This window comes from Talpa occidentalis, unplaced genomic scaffold (genome assembly GCF_014898055.3).
Source record: "Talpa occidentalis isolate TD23 unplaced genomic scaffold, MPIMG_talOcc4v2.1 talOcc4.7, whole genome shotgun sequence".
NCBI classification, from domain to species: Eukaryota; Metazoa; Chordata; class Mammalia; order Eulipotyphla; family Talpidae; genus Talpa; species Talpa occidentalis.
In genome coordinates, this window is record NW_023605083.1 from 2,349,749 (window position 1) to 2,369,107 (window position 19,359).

Sequence of the window (19,359 nt, forward strand, 5' to 3'; positions counted from 1 at the left end):
GTGGGTGGGGGGCACAACCAACCAACAGGTACCAGACTGGTGTCCTGGTCACGGGGAGCGATACTTCCATTGTGTGTCATTTAGTCACCTTACAGGTATTTCACGAGCACTTACTTTGTGCAGACGCCGGCCCCACGGGGAGGGCTGCAGTGCAGTGCTGGGCAGACGGCCGCTCCTTGGTGGAGCTTCTTTCTAATGGGAAAGACAGACACTCTGTGATGACTTCCACGTTGTGCCTGTGTTTGTACTGAGTGCTGCGGAGGAGAAGGGCGTGGGAGAGCCAGGAGGGGAGCCTCCTTGCCGGGGGAGAGGTCAGGGAAGGCTCTTCTGAGCCACCAAGTCTCGCTGTGAAGGATGAGTCCGAGTCAGCCAGCCGACGTGGGGGCTGGGGCTGGGGTGTGGGGACTACTTGTGCAAAGGCGCTGAGGTGGGCACAGAGGGGCTTTCCAGGAAGTAAAGACCAGGAGGGCAGAGGTGACGCCGAGGCTGAGGCGGAACGCAGCCAGATTCTGGAGGGCTCTGCAGCACAGAGTGGGTTTCAACCTGAGAGCAGCAGAAAACCTGTCTAATACTGCGCTGGACTCTAGTACTTGCTTTTAAAAGAAGTTGACATGGGCATGGAGTGACCAGGATGATGAGGGATCTAGAGTTTGTGTCCTGTCGGAATACTTAATCCGAGGAAGGAGGAGGGAAAGCATTGCTTTATGAATGAGGAGCATCCATAGGAGAGGAAGTGAGTTTGTGTTGCTGCAGAAGCAAGCCTCAGACTAGTGGGTGGGCGTTCCAGCAAGTAGATCTTGCCTGAATGTCAGAAACAGCTCCCCAGCTTCTAGAATTTGGTCAAGACCAGAATGGACTGCCTTGAGCAATGGAGAACAGGAGGAGGTTGTGCCGACAGCAGTTGCGGGCCCCTGGGGGAGGGGGGGAGCCTGTGATGGGAAACCCCTGTGTGGTGGGAGTAGCCTTTGGCCTTTTCAGCCCCAGAGTCCGGGGTCCTGTAAGTCAGGTCCGATGGCGCATTTCCCTCCGTCTTGCAAGTGGTTTGGCAGACCTGAGCACCACCTCGTCTCTTCCTCAGTCGGAAAACTCATGAACCCGGGACTTTGTAAAAAAGACATTTGTAAGATGCGATTGGTTAGTGCTCTCTTGGGTAATACTAAATACTTGAAGCTTTATTTGTTGAGTCGCTCAGCTGTGGGGATTCTGGTGGCAGCCAGGAGCAGAGGCCTTGTGCCTGGAGGTGGGTCCGACCTGCTGGTGCTGATGTGGAAGCCCGGGAGCCACCGCCGTTTCGTATTCCGGGAGAAGCCACAACTCAGCGTAACAAGCCCTGGCTGCTGCCAGATGTTTCTGTATTCTCGTGCTGGGGGGAGAGAGGGCCAAAGCAGGTAGAGGAAGGGGCTATATCTCCCGGGGGAAGTTTGGACCTGAGGCGCTTTACCACGTTCATGTTCTGGAAATAAGAAGCAACAGGCGAGAAGGTACCAGCCTTGTAGTCTGCGGTTGCCGGATTGCCCATCAGGCAGGGATTGCAAGGCAAGGAGGGCTGGAAATCATGGCAATGGAAGTGATGGATGGAGCAGAATTCTCATTTGGAATGGAAACGGCCAGGAGCGGTTGTCTCCCGGCCATGTGAATCTGGGGGAGCAGCTTGAGGGGGCGTGACAGCGCTCCCAGCTCTCTGAGGCAGAGCGGTAATGAGCATTTCCGCTTCCTGGGCATATCTGCCTCCCGGGTGTAGTCACCCGTGGGGTCTGTCGGGAGCAAGATTTATTTCCCCTTGTTCTTCTCGGGTCCGTGGGCTGCCAGGCCCGCGGGCTGACTCGGGGCACCCGCCACCAGGCAGCCTCTCTTCCCTAGGAGCAGGCTCCGTTTGTTCACATGGAACCCGAATAATGTTTCTCCCTTCTTGATCCTCACCCTCCTCTTGGCGGAGCTGCTAGTTAAGCTGGATGGTGAGGTCTGGTAGAGGAGGAGCTGGGATTTTGTGGGGTCCTTTGTTTGGGTTTTGGAAAAGCCAGTCAGAGACTCTGCTTGCAGACCCTCAAGTGCTGCGTGGCATCTGGGCCTGATGATCCCTGCGGGGAGATGCGGTTCTCTGCGCAGCCAGGCTCCGCTCCTGGCGCTGTCTTCATGGGCTGATGCACCTCTTGTTGCTATTTCCTTTCGGGGATGATGCAGCCAGCAAAGGCCACCAAGAGAAGATGCCAGGCATCCAGTGAGGCTCCCCCAGCGAAGCGGAGGAGCCAGGCGTGGTCTCTGCCTGCCGGGAATGCCGCTGCTAGGGGGGCGCGGAAGACCTTGAAGGGAGAGGCACCGGGCGCATCTTGTCAGCAGCAGCCTCCAGGCAGCGCGGGTGCTAGAAGCCACGAGCAGAGAGCCGGCGTTAAGACCTCATCTCTGTTTAAGAACAACCCCGAAATCCCTGAACTCGACAGGTATGTCCGGGGGCAGACCCTCGTCGGAACGAAAGGGATCACGTGTAGACCGGGTGCCCTTTTCCCTGTCGGTCGCACCTGACGCCTGGGGGTGTTCATGCTTTGCAGACCTGCGGTCACACAGGTGCAGGAGGAGGTGTTTACTTCGGATGCCTTCCACGAACTGGACCTCCACCCACACTTAGTGAGTATCTCCGGTCGGCAGCCTGTTTTGGGGGGTGTTGACTCATTCCGTATGTCTATGAAGCGCCAGTCTAGCTAGAAAAATCAAAGCATGGTTATTCCTGTTCCAAGTTGCCGGGATGAACTGAGATGGCCGAGAAACTTCTGCAGGGCGCGCGCAGGCTTACGCTACCTGCTGTCCCGTGCTCTTACCCGTGGTTCCCCCCCACCCATTTTTAAAAGATGGAAACACTTTCCTCACTGAATATATTTTGGGACAGCCTCCTCGTCACTGGAGAGAGGTGACACCGAGGCTGTGCTGAGTGGCAGATGCGACAGCAGCGCAGTGAGGAAACCGAGCTGGTGTCTGCCGCGAAGGGGCAGAGCAGCTAGAGAGACGGGAAGCAGGAGGCGGCTTTTGTTAACACGCCGCCCTCACAGACAGATGGACACCTGTGCGTTCGTCACCAACGAGCTTTCCAGGCTTAACGATTAGTAAGGAGAGGAAAATACATTCGCTTTTGGGGCGTCTGGATTTCCTTTGTTCGTGCCATCATCGCTTACCTACTCCTTGGGGCTGGGTTGCTGAAGCTTGTTTTCTCACCTCCGGCTTGAGCAGCGTTTCTCAGCCTCGGTGTTGTGCACACGGGGGTGGGTGCCTCCGCCCCCCTGTGCACTGGAGGTTGTAGCCATGTCTGTGCCTCTCACTTGGTGCCAGTGGCATCTGCGCCCCCGGTGGCGACTCCCAGCGGTTTCTCCAGACTTTTGCCGCATGTCCTGGGGCTGGGCGGTAGGACCACCCCCAGCTGCGAACCCCTGGGTTGGAGGAACTTGATTTGATGATGCTAATCAATTTCATCCCAGTAGTTTGCCCCTTTTTGCATCTTTATTTGCATTAAACATATTTGTACCAAAAAGATGATAAAGGAAAGAATTTTTTGTTTTCTCTTTTAGATTTCCACGATAAATACGGTCTTAAAAATGTCCAGTATGACCAGGTAGGCGTTCCAGGCCAGTTTGGATTCTGTTAAGCAGGTGTAAGCAGGAGGGATCTGAACAGCCGTGTGGGACAGAGCCCATGTTGTCTTGGCACTGGCAAGCAGGGCCCCGCTGTTGGCCATGAGGACTCGACTGTCCCTGAGCTTCTCGGCAAACCTGGCTTTTAAAAGGAGAGGCCGGGAGCCCTGCTCTCAGCCCGAAGCCGTACCTCTCTCTGGTTCCTGAGCTGCTCTCGGTACCCATAGGCTCCCACTGCTAGCCGTGCTTGCTGGCAAGTAGCTTGCCGGAATAGAGAATTCATCATCCCATTTCTTAGCAGTCAGAATTTAGAGTTCCCCTAGCAGGCAGGAGTGGGTACCCCGCGGGTGTAGCGAGCGCTGAAAAGTTATGTACCGTGGAGCACAGAGTGTGGTGCGAGGCGGCCTTCCTCCTCTAGAGAACGTGCTGCTGCGTGCCAGCAGCAGCTGCTGCGTACCTGGAGCGCAGCTGATAGGAATAGTGAGTGAAACAAGGACCCTCACCGCTGCGCTAGTGGTTGTGGGTCCACGCACAGCTTGGTGCGTGCATGGCAACCCAGTCCTGGTTTTCTGGAGAAGAGAGCCGCTCCAGCCCAGCTCCACAGCTCCTGCCTGCCTCTGGCTCCTGTGTGCGGGGCTCTTGCCTCACGGCGGGTGTGTCGCGTCCCTCTTACAGAGCTGGGGCTGCGGCGTGCTTTCCTGGTAGCTCCAGGTTGCCCTCAGCCTGTTTTGTTTTTTCTCTTAATTAGTTTAATTAGCTTAAGTTCCAGAATCTAACAGAGATTTTATTCTTCCACTTGTCAAAGTCTCTCAGCACCGTCACTTGAATGTTGAGACCTCGTCTCTGTGGCAGCTGATAGACCAGAGTGCGGGGCCTTTGCATTCTGTGCAGGCTGGTTGGGGTGGGGGGGCGGGGGGCAGGCAAGCGATATAGATAAATGTGTTTTCTTTCTTTTGCCGGCACAAGTGTGCAGAAGCAGAGCATCCCCGTGTTGCTGGGAGGTCGAGATGCCCTGGTGAGGTCCCAGACGGGCTCAGGTCAGTGTGCGCTGTGTCTGTGGGGGCCGCTTTGTTTTGGTGGGGGGAGGGAAAGCCGTGCCTGCTTTTAGTTGCCTGCTTTTAGTGAGCGCACCCTTGTTCACCAGGGAGAGGAGGGCGTAGGGGATAGAGCCGGACAGGGAGTATAGTCAAGGCCTACGCTCATTCCTTGGAGGCAGCCTCCTGTCTCCTGCTTTGCCCCGCCCCGCCCCTAGGACTGACCTGCCCCCCCTCCTTCCGGCTGGGGAAGGGCGTGTACCTTCTGTATCAAAATACAGCTCTGACTGGGCACTCTGATCCGAGGCCAGGCATTTGGCTTGGACATGGAACGCTGTTTTTGTCACGCTCCAGAGTAGTCTGGACTTGCTTTGCGACCGCCGTACACCCTCAGTGGGAGTCAGCGCTGCTCCCTGCCTCAGCCGGCCAACACTCACAGCATGGCAGCCTGAAGTTCTGGTTTATCCTTGGCCTTCAGCGGCTACACGGGCTTCAGACCGACTCCTGCTCACGGTAGCAGCACAGAGGACACGTCCCTGACTGCTGAAGCTCATTTGAGAGGTTAAGGGCGACTTCCGAGAAGGAATTTTCTGGCTTCTAGAGACAGTTATCAGGTTGAGCTTTTATGTCATCTGGGAGGTGGGTCATGACTCCCTTCCTAGGTGGCTAAAGGGACTGAGGCTGCAGGTTTCCTACTAGAGCTGAATTTGCAGAGCAAAACTGCGTAGTGGCGGGCAGGTGAATCCTTTTCCCCCTCGGACATGTGAGCGCACTTGCCTTCCCTCCCGAAACCGGCGCCTCCCGAGGTCGTGGAGTCCCTCCCTTCCCTCCCTGCTTTCTTCCGGCTACAGAGGCTGTCATTTTAATTGCTTTTGTACTTTTTTAAAAGGTAAAACTCTTGCGTATTGCATCCCTGTGGTCCAGTCCCTTCAAGCAATGAAAGCAAAGATACAAGTGAGTATGAGGCGCTTCTGTTGCTGTGCATGGTGCGTCACCCAGCTGCACAGTGGAGCAGGGAGCGAGTGGACATCGAGTCCCTTTTCACTCAGCACGGCCTTCTCACCTCTGTAATGCGCGTGTTTCTTGCGCACGTTGCATCTCGGGAAAGGCCGTCTGGAGTGGGATGGACACTGCGCTGTGGGCTGTGCCTGCGACCTTCCTGAATCCTTCCCGCCTCTTTGCCCCCGTAGGCCCCAAAATGGAGGTTTGGGGAAGTTAAGGAGCTCGTGATGGCTGTGGAACTGGGTTCCTCCCCGCTTCTGTTTGGCTCCAGAGACCGAGCTTCCTCGTGCACCGGCGAGGAGGGCCGAGCGTCGTGTTTCCAGCAGCGTGCTCTGCTGCAGAATGGGCCCGGCTGGGGAGCCTGCCGGCTCTGTGCCTCGTGTGTAGCATCCATCTTTGGTTGTGAAGCATTTAGTTCGTGCCTGGACCAGGGGGGCAGAATTGCAGCCCGCGTGTCCTCTGGGAGCTAGGGACCCTGTTAGTTGCGGTGTTCTGTAGACATCACCTCAGAACCCAGCCCGGAGCCCCACAAATACATGCAGCCCTGGTTATTCTCAGCTGAGAGGAAATGGTGGGGTCGGAAATAGGAAGTGAGATTGGTGTCCAGAACAGACAACATGAGCTAATGACTGCACGGGAGCACCTAGAGTCAGAAGTGTGCCAGGCCTGCCAGGCACTCAGGCGACGGGACGGTTATGACAGTATTGGGTCAGTGCCCGCAGACTGAAACCGCCTCCGTGTGTGCAGGCTGATGGAAGTGAGTTAGTAAGCAACCGCGTGGGGAGAAGAGAAAGCCCTTCGTGTGGTAGAAGCCCTGTTGGTCGGGCCAGGAGTGAGGGACCTGGAACTCCCGCACATGGCACGGGCTGCAGTGCTGCGGTCAGGCGTGAGCCGTCACAGGCGTGGAAGTGTGATGAGAAGGGGTATTTACACAGCCTCATGGATGCTGCCCACACAGTGCCTCTTAACCATGGAGGCAGAAGCAGCACCTTCGCACTGGGGAGCCTGGCTCTCACCGCCTTCACCCAGGGATCAGAGTTGGTGCCCCCAGTACGAGACACATGGCCCTTGTGTGCTGGCAGGGAGGGCGCGCGCGGGGCAGATAGCGTCACCTCCACGGTTTCCTTGCCAAACTGTGTAACTTGAATTTAATCACAAGTGAACATCAGGTAGGCCTGGGTTCCGGGACCTTCAGCACTGAGTAACTGGCCAGTGCTCTCCAAAAGCACAGGGTCACAAAGGGCAACTGCGAAGGGCCCCCAGACTCACAGAGGTGAAGGGTGGTGCCAGCTCCCTGCGGCATGAGGACCTCCCTCGGTCCTGCGCTGAAGAGGGGCCGCGGCAGGTCAGTGAGTGGGATTCGAATCAGATCTGTAGTTGTAGTGTCGCGTCTGTGTTGATTTCCCGGCCTGGCTCACTGGCCTGTGGTTTTGAGAGCCCACACCATGCAGAGGCGCCGGGAGGGCCAGGGGGCTCTTCGTACTCTTCGTCCAACTTTATGTAAGTTGGAAGTTATTTAACTTTAAATAATTTTGAATTAATAAAAAAAAAACAATCATCCAAATGATGGACTCCTGCATAGCCATTAAAAGTGACATTTTTCAATTTACCATTTGTTCTCTGTTGCTGTGGATTGAAAGGAGGGTTACCAAGCAGTGTAGATGATGTGACTCCACGCCATGAATCGTCCGTGTGTGTGTGTGTGTGTGTGTGTGTGTGTGTGTGTGTGTGTGTGTGTAAGCATGCAGAGATGGCAGAGATATTGATCAAACTACTAATGCTGGTTTTCTCTGAGGAAGATAAGTGAGGAATTTTATTTCCTCCAGGTGGCTGATATTTTTCTTGCCTTTAGGCACTTCACAGGGAGGTAATTCCTACAGGTAAAGGAGAGAAAATGATAATGTGGTGAAGTGTCGTTCCTCTGCTCCAGGAGACCCTCTGCTAGTAAAGGTCTCTGTCTCGTGCGAAGTGGGAGTTTGGGGAGATTGGAGTGAAACGGTTGTGGGCTGTGGCCTGGCCGCGTGTTTGTAGATCCTGGCTGGGGGTGAGCGAGGCGAGCTCATGGCCAGGGCGGGGCGCTCTGCTCCCACCCTGGCCTCCGTGGACTTTGGTGAATCACTTCATCCCCTGCGCCGCTCCCTCCACTGTGTCGCGAGTGCCCAGCTCCCACACCACCAAGAAGACTGAGTGAGCCCCGAGTGAGCCCCTGAGTGAGGGTTGACAGCAGGGAAGTGGCACCTGGAGGGGCACCAGCTCATCTCCTGTGACCTGGCACCGGCATCCGCCCGCCACATGCTAGTGTGAAGGGCTGCTGATGGATTCGTTGCCATATCCAGAACCTCAGCCATAATGGAGTTGCTTTTATTTGCTCAAACACTTCTTAATGTCAGTAATAGCTCATCCTTTTGAAGATTGAAATAGTCTGTGGAACCGTTTTTCCACGCCCGGATTATATTCACTTATTTAAACTAATACTCAGTGTAGACCCGTCCAGGTGATCGTAAAGTGATTTGACCTGAGAAGAAGCGCTCGTGGAGGGAGCAGCGCATTCGAGGCGCCCAGCAGTCTTAAATTACTCTAGGGTGGACGGGAACAGGTGTCTTCTGTGTTTCCGCTGCCTCTGTTATTTTGGCTCTGATTTTTTATCATCACATCCATCCTCTTCACTCGCTCTGCCTGCGAGGAACTGATTTGCTTTCTTCTCCGCTGTGTAGTAACACCGTTTGAAATGTCAGAACCTCCTAGTGCGGTGCCGGAATGCTGTACTGACATGTTTACTGTTCCTCCCCGGGCTTCAGCTCAGCCTCACAAAGCTGATATTGGGCTCCGCGACTCCAGCTTGAATTCCAAATCCTTTTCTCCTGGTGGGTAAATGTCTCCTGTGAAAACCCGACCTGTAATTGAATCTGCAGCCAGGGGGGCCCTGGCTTCTGCCCTGGCGTCCTTGTGCTTCCTTCAGGGGCCTGAGCACTTGGGGACAGGACGCCCCACTTCAGGCCTTTAGCAGGTTACTTTGTTTCCTTTGCTGGTTGTTGTTAGTACTGTTACAACTTTCTGATCCAGGAGAGTCCCGAGAATAAGTCATTCTCCCACCCCGCCCCCAGGGGCCCAGCCTCCCTCAGGGTGCCCTGGCCCTTGTCTGGCCTCCAGGGATATTATTTTCACGTAAAGCAAATGTGAGTATGCAGGGTCCCTGACCCCCATAATTTCAGATTCTCCTTCATTTGGTTTGACGTGGAAATGGCTGCTTGTCAGGGGTGATGTTTTCTCTCGCACACCTAGTGTCTTCCGGGTCAGTTTCAGCTCGGTGCCGGCCTCACCTGCCCTCTGCTCGCTGGCTGCCTGGTGCTCACCTGCACGCGCTTCTGTCCGGGCCTGACCCTCTTGGGTGGGGTTTACATTGTGGCCAGTATTTTGCTGTTCTATCTGCAATCTATAAAAGGCATCTTATGCTTAGCTCTTCATGCCCGCCTGTGCGTGTGACTTTGAGAGAAATCACCATGAATGGAATGTGCCTTTTCATTGGGTGGATAATGCCAAAAGTGACCTTAAAGGGATCTTACCAGTTTGCACACCCACCAGCAATGCAGCGTTCCTGCCTGCCCACGCCCTCGCTCGCGCAGTCAGCCATGGGGTTTGGCCCTCCGGACAGGGGAAGGTTGGCGTGTTGTAGTTTCAATTTGAATGTCTCTTGGAAGTAAAATTAAGCATCTTCATGTGTGTACAAGTCACATTTTGCATTTCTCTGTACGTTGCCTATTTTCCCATCTTTCTATCTGAGTTGTTGTCTTTCAATTTCTATTTTGTAATTGAAGTGTAGGCCTCCGTGTGAGCTCAGGGACCTGGCCCTTCGTTTTGTGTGGCCTGTTTCCCCCCCACTTTGTCCTTTAGCTCTTGATGTTGTTTAAAACGATGTTTCTTTTCCATTCTGAAAATTGTATCTTTTGTTTAATAAAATTAATCAGTATTTTGTTGTTTTTGAGTTTTATGCCATCTATAGAAAAGCCAGCGTAATTCTGATTTTATTTTTCTGAATTTATTTTTCCTAAAAGGACTTTTGAATAATCCATCTTCCCTACTAATATAAAATGGTCCTTATTTTCTTCCCTAAATTTCTGTATGTATTTGATTGTTCTGTACTCCGTTGACTATTGTCATCTCCATGTGCTGGTATCAAAAGATGTTTTTCATTTCAAGTTATTGACACTTTTACTTTTAACTGTTTTAACATGTTTTCAGAAATGTCTTGGTTATTCTCGCACATTTACATTTCATATAAGCTTGGAAATCAGTTTGCCTGATACTATATATTTTGCGTATACATATAGATGTATTTGTGGCATTTTTTAAAAAAATTGCATTATATTTATGAATTGGCTTAAGAGTAATTAGCTTTACTATAATGCCAAGTCTTCTTATCCAAGTGCAAGATACATCTTTCTGTTCAAATATTATTTTATGTCCTTCAGAGATGTTTTAAAATTTTTGTCATACACATTTTATAAGGTTTATTCTTTATAACTTTTTGTTGGTATTGTAAGTGCTCCAATCTATTTTCTAACGTTCCATGATGGAAGCCTATTGATTTTTCAGGATTAATTTTGCATTCAGCTATTTGACTAAATTATCTTTAGTAACAGATTTTTAATTGATTTTTTTAAGGTTCTCCCCCGCCCAGTATAAAATGCTCTCTGGTAGCGAGGCTGTGGCCCCTTCTCTCCAGGTTTCCATGTGCTTCTTTCTCTTGTCCGATTGCCCGGGCCAGAGTCCCTAGGGCCGCGCTCCACCACGGTGAGGGGCTGCATGTCCTCCCTTTGCCTGTGGGCTTGCATCTGAGCCTTTGCGGGTGGCTGTCCTGACTTGCCTTCTGCTGACCTTGCTCAACTCACTCACAGCACCTTTCTCCTTCTGTGTCTCCAGCGCAGCGATGGCCCCTACGCCCTGGTGCTGGTGCCCACGAGAGAGGTAAGCGCTTTTGGGACAATTTTAAGCAAGTGCCTCTGGTAACCTTCTATTGAACTTAAAAGTGGTTTCACCTTTTATGTTTTGTGACATGAGGTATAATATTGTGTAATTAAAGTTATACTTTGTACTTTTTGTTGCTCAGCTTAATGAAAAATGAATGAGACCTAATCCAAAATGGACTTTTCGATGTTTTTTTAACACGCCGCTATACCAGCAACTTTAAACTTAAGCTTAAAATTTTTAAGTTAAGCTTCTCTCTTGGTGGGTCTCTTCTATCTGATTTTATCTGCCCCTGGAGGCAATTCCAGATGATGCTGTTTCCTACAGCAAGTGCTTATCTCTCCCCTTACCAAGAATTGATCATGGCCACGGGCATTGCAGCTCAGCCCCTGTGGTGCCCTCTCAGCTCAGCCCAGTGGGGGGGGCATCCAGGCTTTGGGGGTGTTTACGGCGGCAAACTTGCCACCTCCTGGGATGCTGCGTGAATACGACGCACGTGGAGTCTGTGCATCTCCGTGTGTGAAGGGCTGCGTGCGAGCTTTTGTCATAGTGGTTGAGAGTTTTAACCTCCACCGAATTTTCACTTTCTCTGGTTTCCACTGGCTTGTGGGTTCGGGTGTTTCCCTTAGTAAGCACGGGGAGCGGCCCCCTCACATTCTGCCCTGCTCCTCTCTTGCATGTTCCGAGGATGCTGTCTCTACACCTTTACAGCTACGTCCCCAAAGGTGAACCTGTCGTGTCACTGTTCCAGTTTATCCCTTGAGCTTTTCTGTTCTTTCTCTTTCTAAGAGCCAAATTCAGGTCGACTTTGTTTCCTTTTCTTCCATTTTTGTCAGTGTGGCTCTCTGGGAATTTGAGCCAGCAGAGGGAGCACAAAACACTATTTTTGTGCCTGTCAGGAAATGAATGTGATGCTTCTGCCCGCACTCCCCAAATAGGATTTTTCCCGTAGATTCTGTGTATAGGATTTTTTGTTTCTTAAATCTAGGTGAGATCCACATTTGGATCCTAAGCACTTTCCATTGTCTAAGTGAAAAAAATCTAAAGAGAAGAAAGGACTTTGCTCATGATCTGTAACTTTAATATTTACAGCTGGCTCTCCAAAGCTTTGACACTGTCCAGAAGCTGCTGAAGGTAAGGCAAGCCATAAGTTCAGTTTTGTGTTTTTTTCTGACTTTTAAGGAAAGAAATATACCACTGTCTTGTCTTTATTTTCAAAGAGCAAGACATTACTGTCATTTCCCTCTACCCCGGATGTCTCTGCTCTTCCCAGTACGATCTGATCAAACCTTAATAGCGGCTGATTTCTGGCTTAGCTAGCTTACTCGGGTTTCCTGGGCTTAAACTCCTATAATCTGCTCATCACCGTCACGAGCAGCCACATGCAGAGGTTCACAGGTGCAACCTTAAGATGACCGAGGGCAAAGTAACTTAAAGAGCTGCAGGTAGGGTGTGTTTGAGTGAGAAGAGAGAGGAGGCAGAGCCCAAGCCTGCCAACCGAGCAGATTAGATCGAGAATCCATCTTCCTCTTACCCAGCGTAGAGAGCAGGGAAGGCTTGTGCTTGGGTTTTCTCTTAACCAGGAAGAAAAAAAAGCAATAGGCTTATTGAAATGTGTTTTCCCTTCAGGGTCCACGGGGAAAGGCAGAGAAGCTCCCCGAATCACTTAAAAAGGCACCTTCTTCTCGCCCTGCGCTGGAGGCTAGTTAGGCGACTGTAATTCAGTCAATGCTGATGGTGACATTGGGGTGGCCGTGGTGTCTGTGTGGTGGCACCTCTTCGTGGGCGCCTGGGTCCTCCTGGGAAGCTCAGCTTCTTAAAGGAAAAGGAACTTAGACTTCGTCTCTGTTTTCAGCGTGGGGATTTTGCATTAATTTGGTCTGATGTCTTTCTCTAGCCATTTACCTGGATTGTGCCCGGAGTGTTGATGGGAGGAGAGAAGAGAAAATCAGAAAAAGCCAGGTAGGGGGAGGTTGGTTTGTTGTTGATTCTTTTTAGAATTTGTCCTGCCTTCCTACTCGATCCCATTTGCTCCTTCTACACCTGGAGAGCGCCTTGTCTGAGATCTGCCTCTGAGGCCCAGCGTGTGGGGCCAGATTGAGTCAGCAGGGTGTGGTCACCTTTTGATAGTGCTGTTTCTCAAAACAGTGATGAACCTGCAAGGACTGGGGTGGTCACTGACAATGCCCTTTACCTTTAAACCCCAGCACCCTGCAGCCCCCCTGTTCAGAAGACATCTCAGGGTGACTTCCTTTTACATACATTCTGAATTTGGGATGCTGTTTTGTTTGATTTTACAAAACTAAGATCATAAACTTACATGCTGCTTTGCATCTTACATTTTATACCCAAATACATTGATTCCTAATTCTGTAAGGACTGGTAATGGTTGTCAGTGAAGAATAATTGCAACAAGTAAATCCAAAATTCGCTGCTTTCTTTTGAAAACACATTCATTATCTTATAGCTTAATACTCGTTAGTAACACCAGCTGTGTGTGTAGTCTGTCACTGAGGAGTACATACCTCTTAGGGTTAGATTCATCCATCAATAACAAGGAGCAGTGCACAAACAATATGGAAGTTTTATTTTTATTTTACATTCTGAAAACCTGACAGTAGCCTGTCCAGGCCTGGCATGGTCCTCCATTGTATGGACCCAGGCTCCTCCTTTCATCTTTCTGTGCCACTGAGTAAGGCTTCCATTTTTAAGATTACCTCGTAGTGTTAGATCGTTTCTGGAGCTCTCACCATTGTAGCTGATTTCCTGCCAACAGGGACAAAGATAATCGTACCTCCTCTCTCTAAAGGACTTGTAGGGTTACGTATTCCCTTTATCCACTCACCCTGGAGCTGGGCTATAGACACATGGCCATTCTTAATTGCATGGGAACCTGGAAAGTATACTCAGTTAAAAATTGGGGACTATTGTTATTGTGGAGTAATGGGGTAAAAGATGTTTGGAGCATATGGGATGGACAGAGCTATGTCCATTGCACAGAAGTTGCAAAAGGATTCAGTATAAGAAAAAGGTTCTGGCTCTGACAACATATAGGCCTGACAATGTATTCAGGTAAAAGCCTGTGAAGAACAGGCTAGAGGACCGTCTGTCTGGAATGTTCTTGAAAGAATATGGATGAGGAAAAGGACATTGGATTATAAGGATTTCTTTCAACGTTAAGGCTTTATGATTTTCACATAACTTCAGATCTTGATAGTTGCACTCTGGGGAAGAGACATTTCAGAGGAAAATGAACTCACACCACCTTGGTGCCCAGTGTTGCCGTGCGGCGTCTGGCTCCGAGCCGTGTGCTTTGGTTCTGCCTCTGCCACGTCCCTGTTTTCCAGGCGGCCAGCCTCACTTGATTTACTTTCTTTTATGATGTGTGATTTTAAACAGACTCCGCAAAGGAATAAATATCCTTATCTCAACTCCTGGACGCCTGGTGGATCATATAAAATCCACAAAGAACATTCATTTTAGTCGGATACAGTGGCTGATTCTGGATGAAGCTGACAGGTGAGCCTCATCCAGGGAGCAGTTTCTGCCCCTCCTTGCAGCTCTTGTGGCCCACATGGCATGTTTATGTCACACGTGGAATAAAATTCCTTCTCTTGAAACCACAGAATCTTGGATTTGGGTTTTGAAAAGGATGTCACGGTGATACTCAATGCTCTGAATGCCCAGTGCCAGAAGCGACAGAATGTCTTGCTGTCGGCGACGCTCACAGAAGGTGAGTTGAAAAGAAGTGACCTTTAGGTCCAAGGCCTGACCTGCATCGTTTGCCAGCGGTGGTTCTCGACCACCAAGGGGTGTGGAGAGACCACCAGGGTATCCCTAGGGACTGCCTTTCCAGACGCCTCCCAAGACCCTGCTGTGTCCCCAGGGCATGGGAGAGCGAGAAGGGGCAGACGGGAGCTGGTGTCCACACCAGGTTTAGGGGACGAGGAGGGGCTGAGCCCCAGCAGCCCCGTGGGCCCAGGAGGTTGGACGGCCGTGGAGCTGCGGGAGCCGGAGGCGGCGCGGGGGACCCAGCTGACGGGGGCTTCGCCGGGTGCAGCGTCAGCGCAGTGCTCACCCTTCCTGAAGAGATGTGACCCTTGGCAACAGCCTGAGCTCACTTCTGTCTCTCCGCCCTCGCAAGACGGACAGTTTTGTCCGTTCTGTAGCTGGGGCCGCAGGGCGGAAGAGGGCTGCCCACGCGTCCCCCTTGCCTGGCGCGCCTTCTGCGGGCTGCGGCGTCATGTGTCCGAGGCTGGCCTGCTCGTTGACTGGCACGTCGCTGTGCACACGCCGGCTGCTGCTCCGTGACCCACGGCGGGCCTGTGGGGGTGTTCCCAGAGACACTCGTTATAAGAGAGTCCTTGAAGAGGGGTGCTGTGACCCAGAGGGTTTGGGAATGGCATGCTTTAGCTCCTCCTCTTGGAGAGAGGTGCACGTCGGTGCACGTCGGTGCACTTCGGCACAGTAAAGCCCCAAGCCCGTGGAAGTGTCCATCAGGCCCGCTAGTGGGGGGGTTCAGCACTTTGTGGACCACGGAGCCCTTTTTGGTGCAGGCATCTGCACGTGTCCTCTTGAGGGTCTTGCGCGCATCAGCTTAGAAAGACTGGTGAGGATGGACTGGCTGGAGGATGGACTGACTTCGAATAGGAAGTCCATCCTCAAAAGTTTCTGGAGTTTCTTTCCATCTGTGCCTGATGTCTCCTGTGCCTTCTCACTTGATCCCAGGCGTCACCCGGCTGGCCAATATCAGTCTGCATGACCCAGTCAGTATTTCTGTCCAGGATGACAGCGGCGCCCCATCTACCTGCGGGGACAGAGCGATGCCGGCAGCCTGTCCTGCACCGGCTGGGGACCAGCAGGCCGGCTTTGCAATCCCCGTGAGCCTTGACCAGCACGTGGTGTTGGTTCCCAGCAAACTCAGGCTCGTCTGCCTGGCGGCCTTCATCCTGCAGAAATGCCAGGTAGGCTTGAGGTTGGCCCTCGTGACCCCGGCAAGTGCCTGTTTCTGGGTCGGACACTGGGTTGGAGAGTGGAGGCACATGGCAGAGAGTTGCTCCCACACTGTATGGTGCGCCCGTGAAGGTCGTCCCAGCGAGCACTTCCAGCGTGGTGTGGAGTTAGAGCCGTGCTGGCCCCCTGGGACTGCTGCTGGCACCACGTGGGCAGCGGAGGCCAGGCAGATGGGCCTGTGCACTTGTTTTTTAAAGGACCTGGTGCTCGAGTCTGTGATGCGCTCTTTGGTGTATGGGGGAACAGTAGGTGGAAGGGCCCTGGCCCCTCAGAGTATGAGCCGGTGGCCCAGTGTGGGGAGCCCAGCCCAGTGCTGGGGCAGAGCGGACCCGTCCCTTCTCTCCAAGTGCCTTTCTTTTTCTCAGATAGGGGAAACTTTCAAGGTGATGGCGATGTCATTTTCCTTTCCTGCGCTCTTTGTAGCGTGGAGTAGCAGTTTTATTTTTAAAAATAACTCAAGCCATCTGTTACCTGTGTTTCCGAGATGGTGCAGCGTGACGATGTGTTTTAGAGATGCACTCGTTTTAGTGTCACCTCATCTTACGAGTGTGTGACTGTTTTCCCATTTTGCGTCCACAGTTTGAAGAGGATCAGAAGATGATTATCTTTTTGTCAAGTTGTGAACTGGTGGAGTTCCACTACATCCTCTTCGTGCAGACCCTCCCAAGCCTCTCAGGGGCCCCGGACTCAGGGCCATTGCCATCTGCAGCTGCGAGGTTAAAATTCTACCGGTTACACGGTGCCCTGGAGCAGGAGGTGAGCGCCGCGCCTCTTCCCGCGAGCAGGATGGAGCCGCCCTGGGCCCGTGAACTTGAGCTTGTCTTTAGAGCTAGCTCTGGCCTCCCTCACAGACCTCACGGGTCTAGGGCAGAATGAGCCCGGTGGAGGCAGCCTACGGGAACGGGAAAAGTCCACTTTGTGGCAAGGCAGGCAAAGGGAGGCATTGTCCCTGATCGCTAGCCCCGGGAGCTGGTCTCTTCCACCTGAGAGAGCTCACAGGCTGGGCTTGGCCTGACTCTACCTCAGCCAGCTGTTAAGGCAACAGAGTACCACTAAGTAGCTGGCACCAGGGAAGGGTTTTGCCTTTTTAGTACCCAGTGTGTAATTAGGGCTTGATGTCTTCAAATTAAGAGCATTAATGGAGCTAAATTGTGACTCCCATATGGTACTGCTGAGCACGACTGCTGTCCTTGTCAACAAGATACAGCGCTCGCTCTCTTAGCATTGTGCTTGGGAGCGAGCACCGTGCATCAAAGGGGCTTCAGGGTCTCAGTTATGTCTCAACTCTGGGTAATATTTTTGTTTAAGAAGAAGAGAATAACGTTCCCTTTGTTTTAGGTACTGAGCTGCTGCCCATTTTACTACTTGAAACTAGGCCATCCATTAGGGCATCGGGGCATAGTGTAGCATGAGGTGAGCTCTCTGGGGTGGTGAAAGGAAGGACAAACAGGGCTTGGAAGCAGGAGCCATCTTGTCCTAGAAGAGAGGTTACCAAGCAGCTTGGAGAACTAGGAGGCATGAAAGGAAGCCAGAAATCGGAATAACGTTTACCTGGAACCAGCTTTCAGAAGTCTAACATTTTTAGAGCTAGAGAAACATTAAAGTTTATCAAGTCTAGCCTTTAGAAGAGTGAGCTCGCCCAAGGTCAATCAAGGACACAGCTTCCTCTCTGTCGTCCTGTATAGAATTTCCCCAGTAGTCTGGCTTTGTGGATTTGATAAATGCTTGGTTTTGCCTTCAGGATCCCCGCTTCGGTACTGTTTGTGGGGTCTGACTTTTTGTCTCGGTTCCCTGATTCTCTGGGCTGCTTCACCAGAGTGCTCTGCAGCATTGGTCTGAGGATGGAGACCAGCTGGGTGTGGACACAGAAGGATCCAGGAGTTTGAATAGATCCTGTAAAAGATTCCACAGTTATTTCCACCTGTTCTCTCGAGTTACAATAGGGTGGTCTTCTAGCAGCCGTGGGCTCAGGGGAGACTGCTTGAAGGCTGGTCCCCAGCCTGCCATTTATAGCCCGTGTGACCTCGGGAATGCTTTTCACTTCTCTGAGCCTGTTTCCACGTCTCTCAACTGGGCCTAATAGAGTATTTCCTTGGGTTGCTGTGACAATGAGTTAATGCAGGTAGGGTGCTGAGTCCAGGCCTGGCAGCAGGAAGCATCCGGAAAGGTTGGGTGCCTTACTGTGTCTCTCAGGAGTAGTTGGGCTCTCCCGCAGTTTAGTCATTGCTACTCTGCTTGCACTGCTGTGCTAGGTACTCAGCCTTCACGCCCTCCCATGACGTGGGCAGCAGATGGAAGGGCTGTCTCCGTACTTCATTTTGTAAATAGTGAGCTTCAGTGTCTTGGCCTAGACTCAGCTGATCAGTCCCTTCTGGCTTGTCACCCAGGCCTGCTCTGGCCTCCCGAGGTGACTGACCTTAGTGTCGCCAAGTTTCTCCTAAGACACGGTGCATGATCGTGTAATGAAAGTCAAGAGTTGGGGGGTTCACCCCAAGGCTCAGTACATTATGTCCAGTCTTTAAGATGTTTCGCTGGCTTTTGTCAACTTCCCTGAGTTTTTCTGATTTTGATTCCACAGTGCAGCCTTTATCTTTTTTTATTTTTTTAAGATTTATTTATTTATTTATTTATTTATTTATACAAGCACTGGGTACAGTCAGAAGCGCGGGAGGGTGAGAGAATTCACCAGAGCCAGAGTGGGGAACAGAACAGGCAGACTGACGAAGAAATACACTACTGAGGGGAGCAGCGGGCGGCAGGAGAGGTCTGCACGGCATGTGGGACCCTAGCCAGCAGCTGGGGATCGAACCGGTGCTGCAGAGGCTGTGGGCAGCTTCGCAGCCCAGTGCTCAACTACTGCTCCACCAGGGAAGGCCCCTACAGTGCATCTTTTAAAAGCCAACCTTAAAAGGAACACGTGGCCCACCAGGCAGGTGCAGCTCTAATTAGAGGGTCTGAGCCCGACTCTTTGGGCACATGGTACCCTGCTTGGATTCAGTGCTGCCTATAACTCAGACCTGACCCTGGGCCTCGGCTTCTCCCTCTGCACTGGAGGTGCTGACAGCACTGCTCAGAGGGGCTTTGGGAGGATAGGTCCGGACGTGTGAGGTACAGGCGGTGTCTGGTGTGGGGTTGCTCTCGGTCCTCGCTGGTTGCCCTTGTCCGCCATGTTGAGTGAGGTCGCTGGGTCCCAGTGAGGTGACAGAGAAACCAGGCAGCGGCGTAGTGGCTCTGTCAGAATGGAAAGAGAGACCACTTCTCTTTTCTTTTTTGCACATTTCTAGTACTTAGGTAGATATCGCTTGCTGCTGAACGTGGTCATAGCCATGTCTCAACTGCTGGCGATGCCATGTTTTCAGCACCCTCTGAAGTGTGCCCTGGGCACGCTCCTGCCAGTCCATCTTTGGCATTTTATCTCAAGGGGGTAATTAAGCATGATTGCTATATAGAAATGTCCATCTCCAGTGTGGGACCTGGATCCCCCCAGTGACAAGCACCCATTCCACTGAAGTCTTGGGGGCCAATGTGACTTGGGGGTATTTGTCACTATGGAAAGATGTCTACATCCTGCCCAAGTGTGGTAAGAGCTGGTGATGTTTTTGCATGGAAAGGGCTGTGGAAACCCTTGCGTGTTGCCAGTACTGGTTTGCCTTGATGTGGTCTGATTTCCGCTTTTGACTTACAGCTTTCAACACATAAAATAAATAGTTTTTATAACCTTTTGTTCT

At 51.9% G+C, this 19,359-nt stretch overlaps 1 protein-coding gene across 2 annotated transcripts in view; it reads left to right on the forward strand.

Annotated features, from left to right (window-relative positions):
• Nucleotides 1–19,359, forward strand: part of DDX31 (DEAD-box helicase 31) — a 63,541-nt gene that overhangs the window by 2,159 nt on the left and 42,023 nt on the right. For both annotated transcript variants that reach the window (XM_054689214.1, XM_037492930.2), the window contains exons 2-13: nt 2,182–2,438; nt 2,547–2,622; nt 3,555–3,598; nt 4,584–4,654; nt 5,541–5,605; nt 10,574–10,618; nt 11,711–11,752; nt 12,516–12,580; nt 14,018–14,137; nt 14,245–14,351; nt 15,347–15,582; nt 16,211–16,387. In XM_054689214.1, the coding sequence (XP_054545189.1) occupies nt 2,182–2,438; nt 2,547–2,622; nt 3,555–3,598; nt 4,584–4,654; nt 5,541–5,605; nt 10,574–10,618; nt 11,711–11,752; nt 12,516–12,580; nt 14,018–14,137; nt 14,245–14,351; nt 15,347–15,582; nt 16,211–16,387 (1,305 nt within the window). The remainder of the gene's footprint in view (nt 1–2,181; nt 2,439–2,546; nt 2,623–3,554; nt 3,599–4,583; nt 4,655–5,540; nt 5,606–10,573; nt 10,619–11,710; nt 11,753–12,515; nt 12,581–14,017; nt 14,138–14,244; nt 14,352–15,346; nt 15,583–16,210; nt 16,388–19,359) is intronic.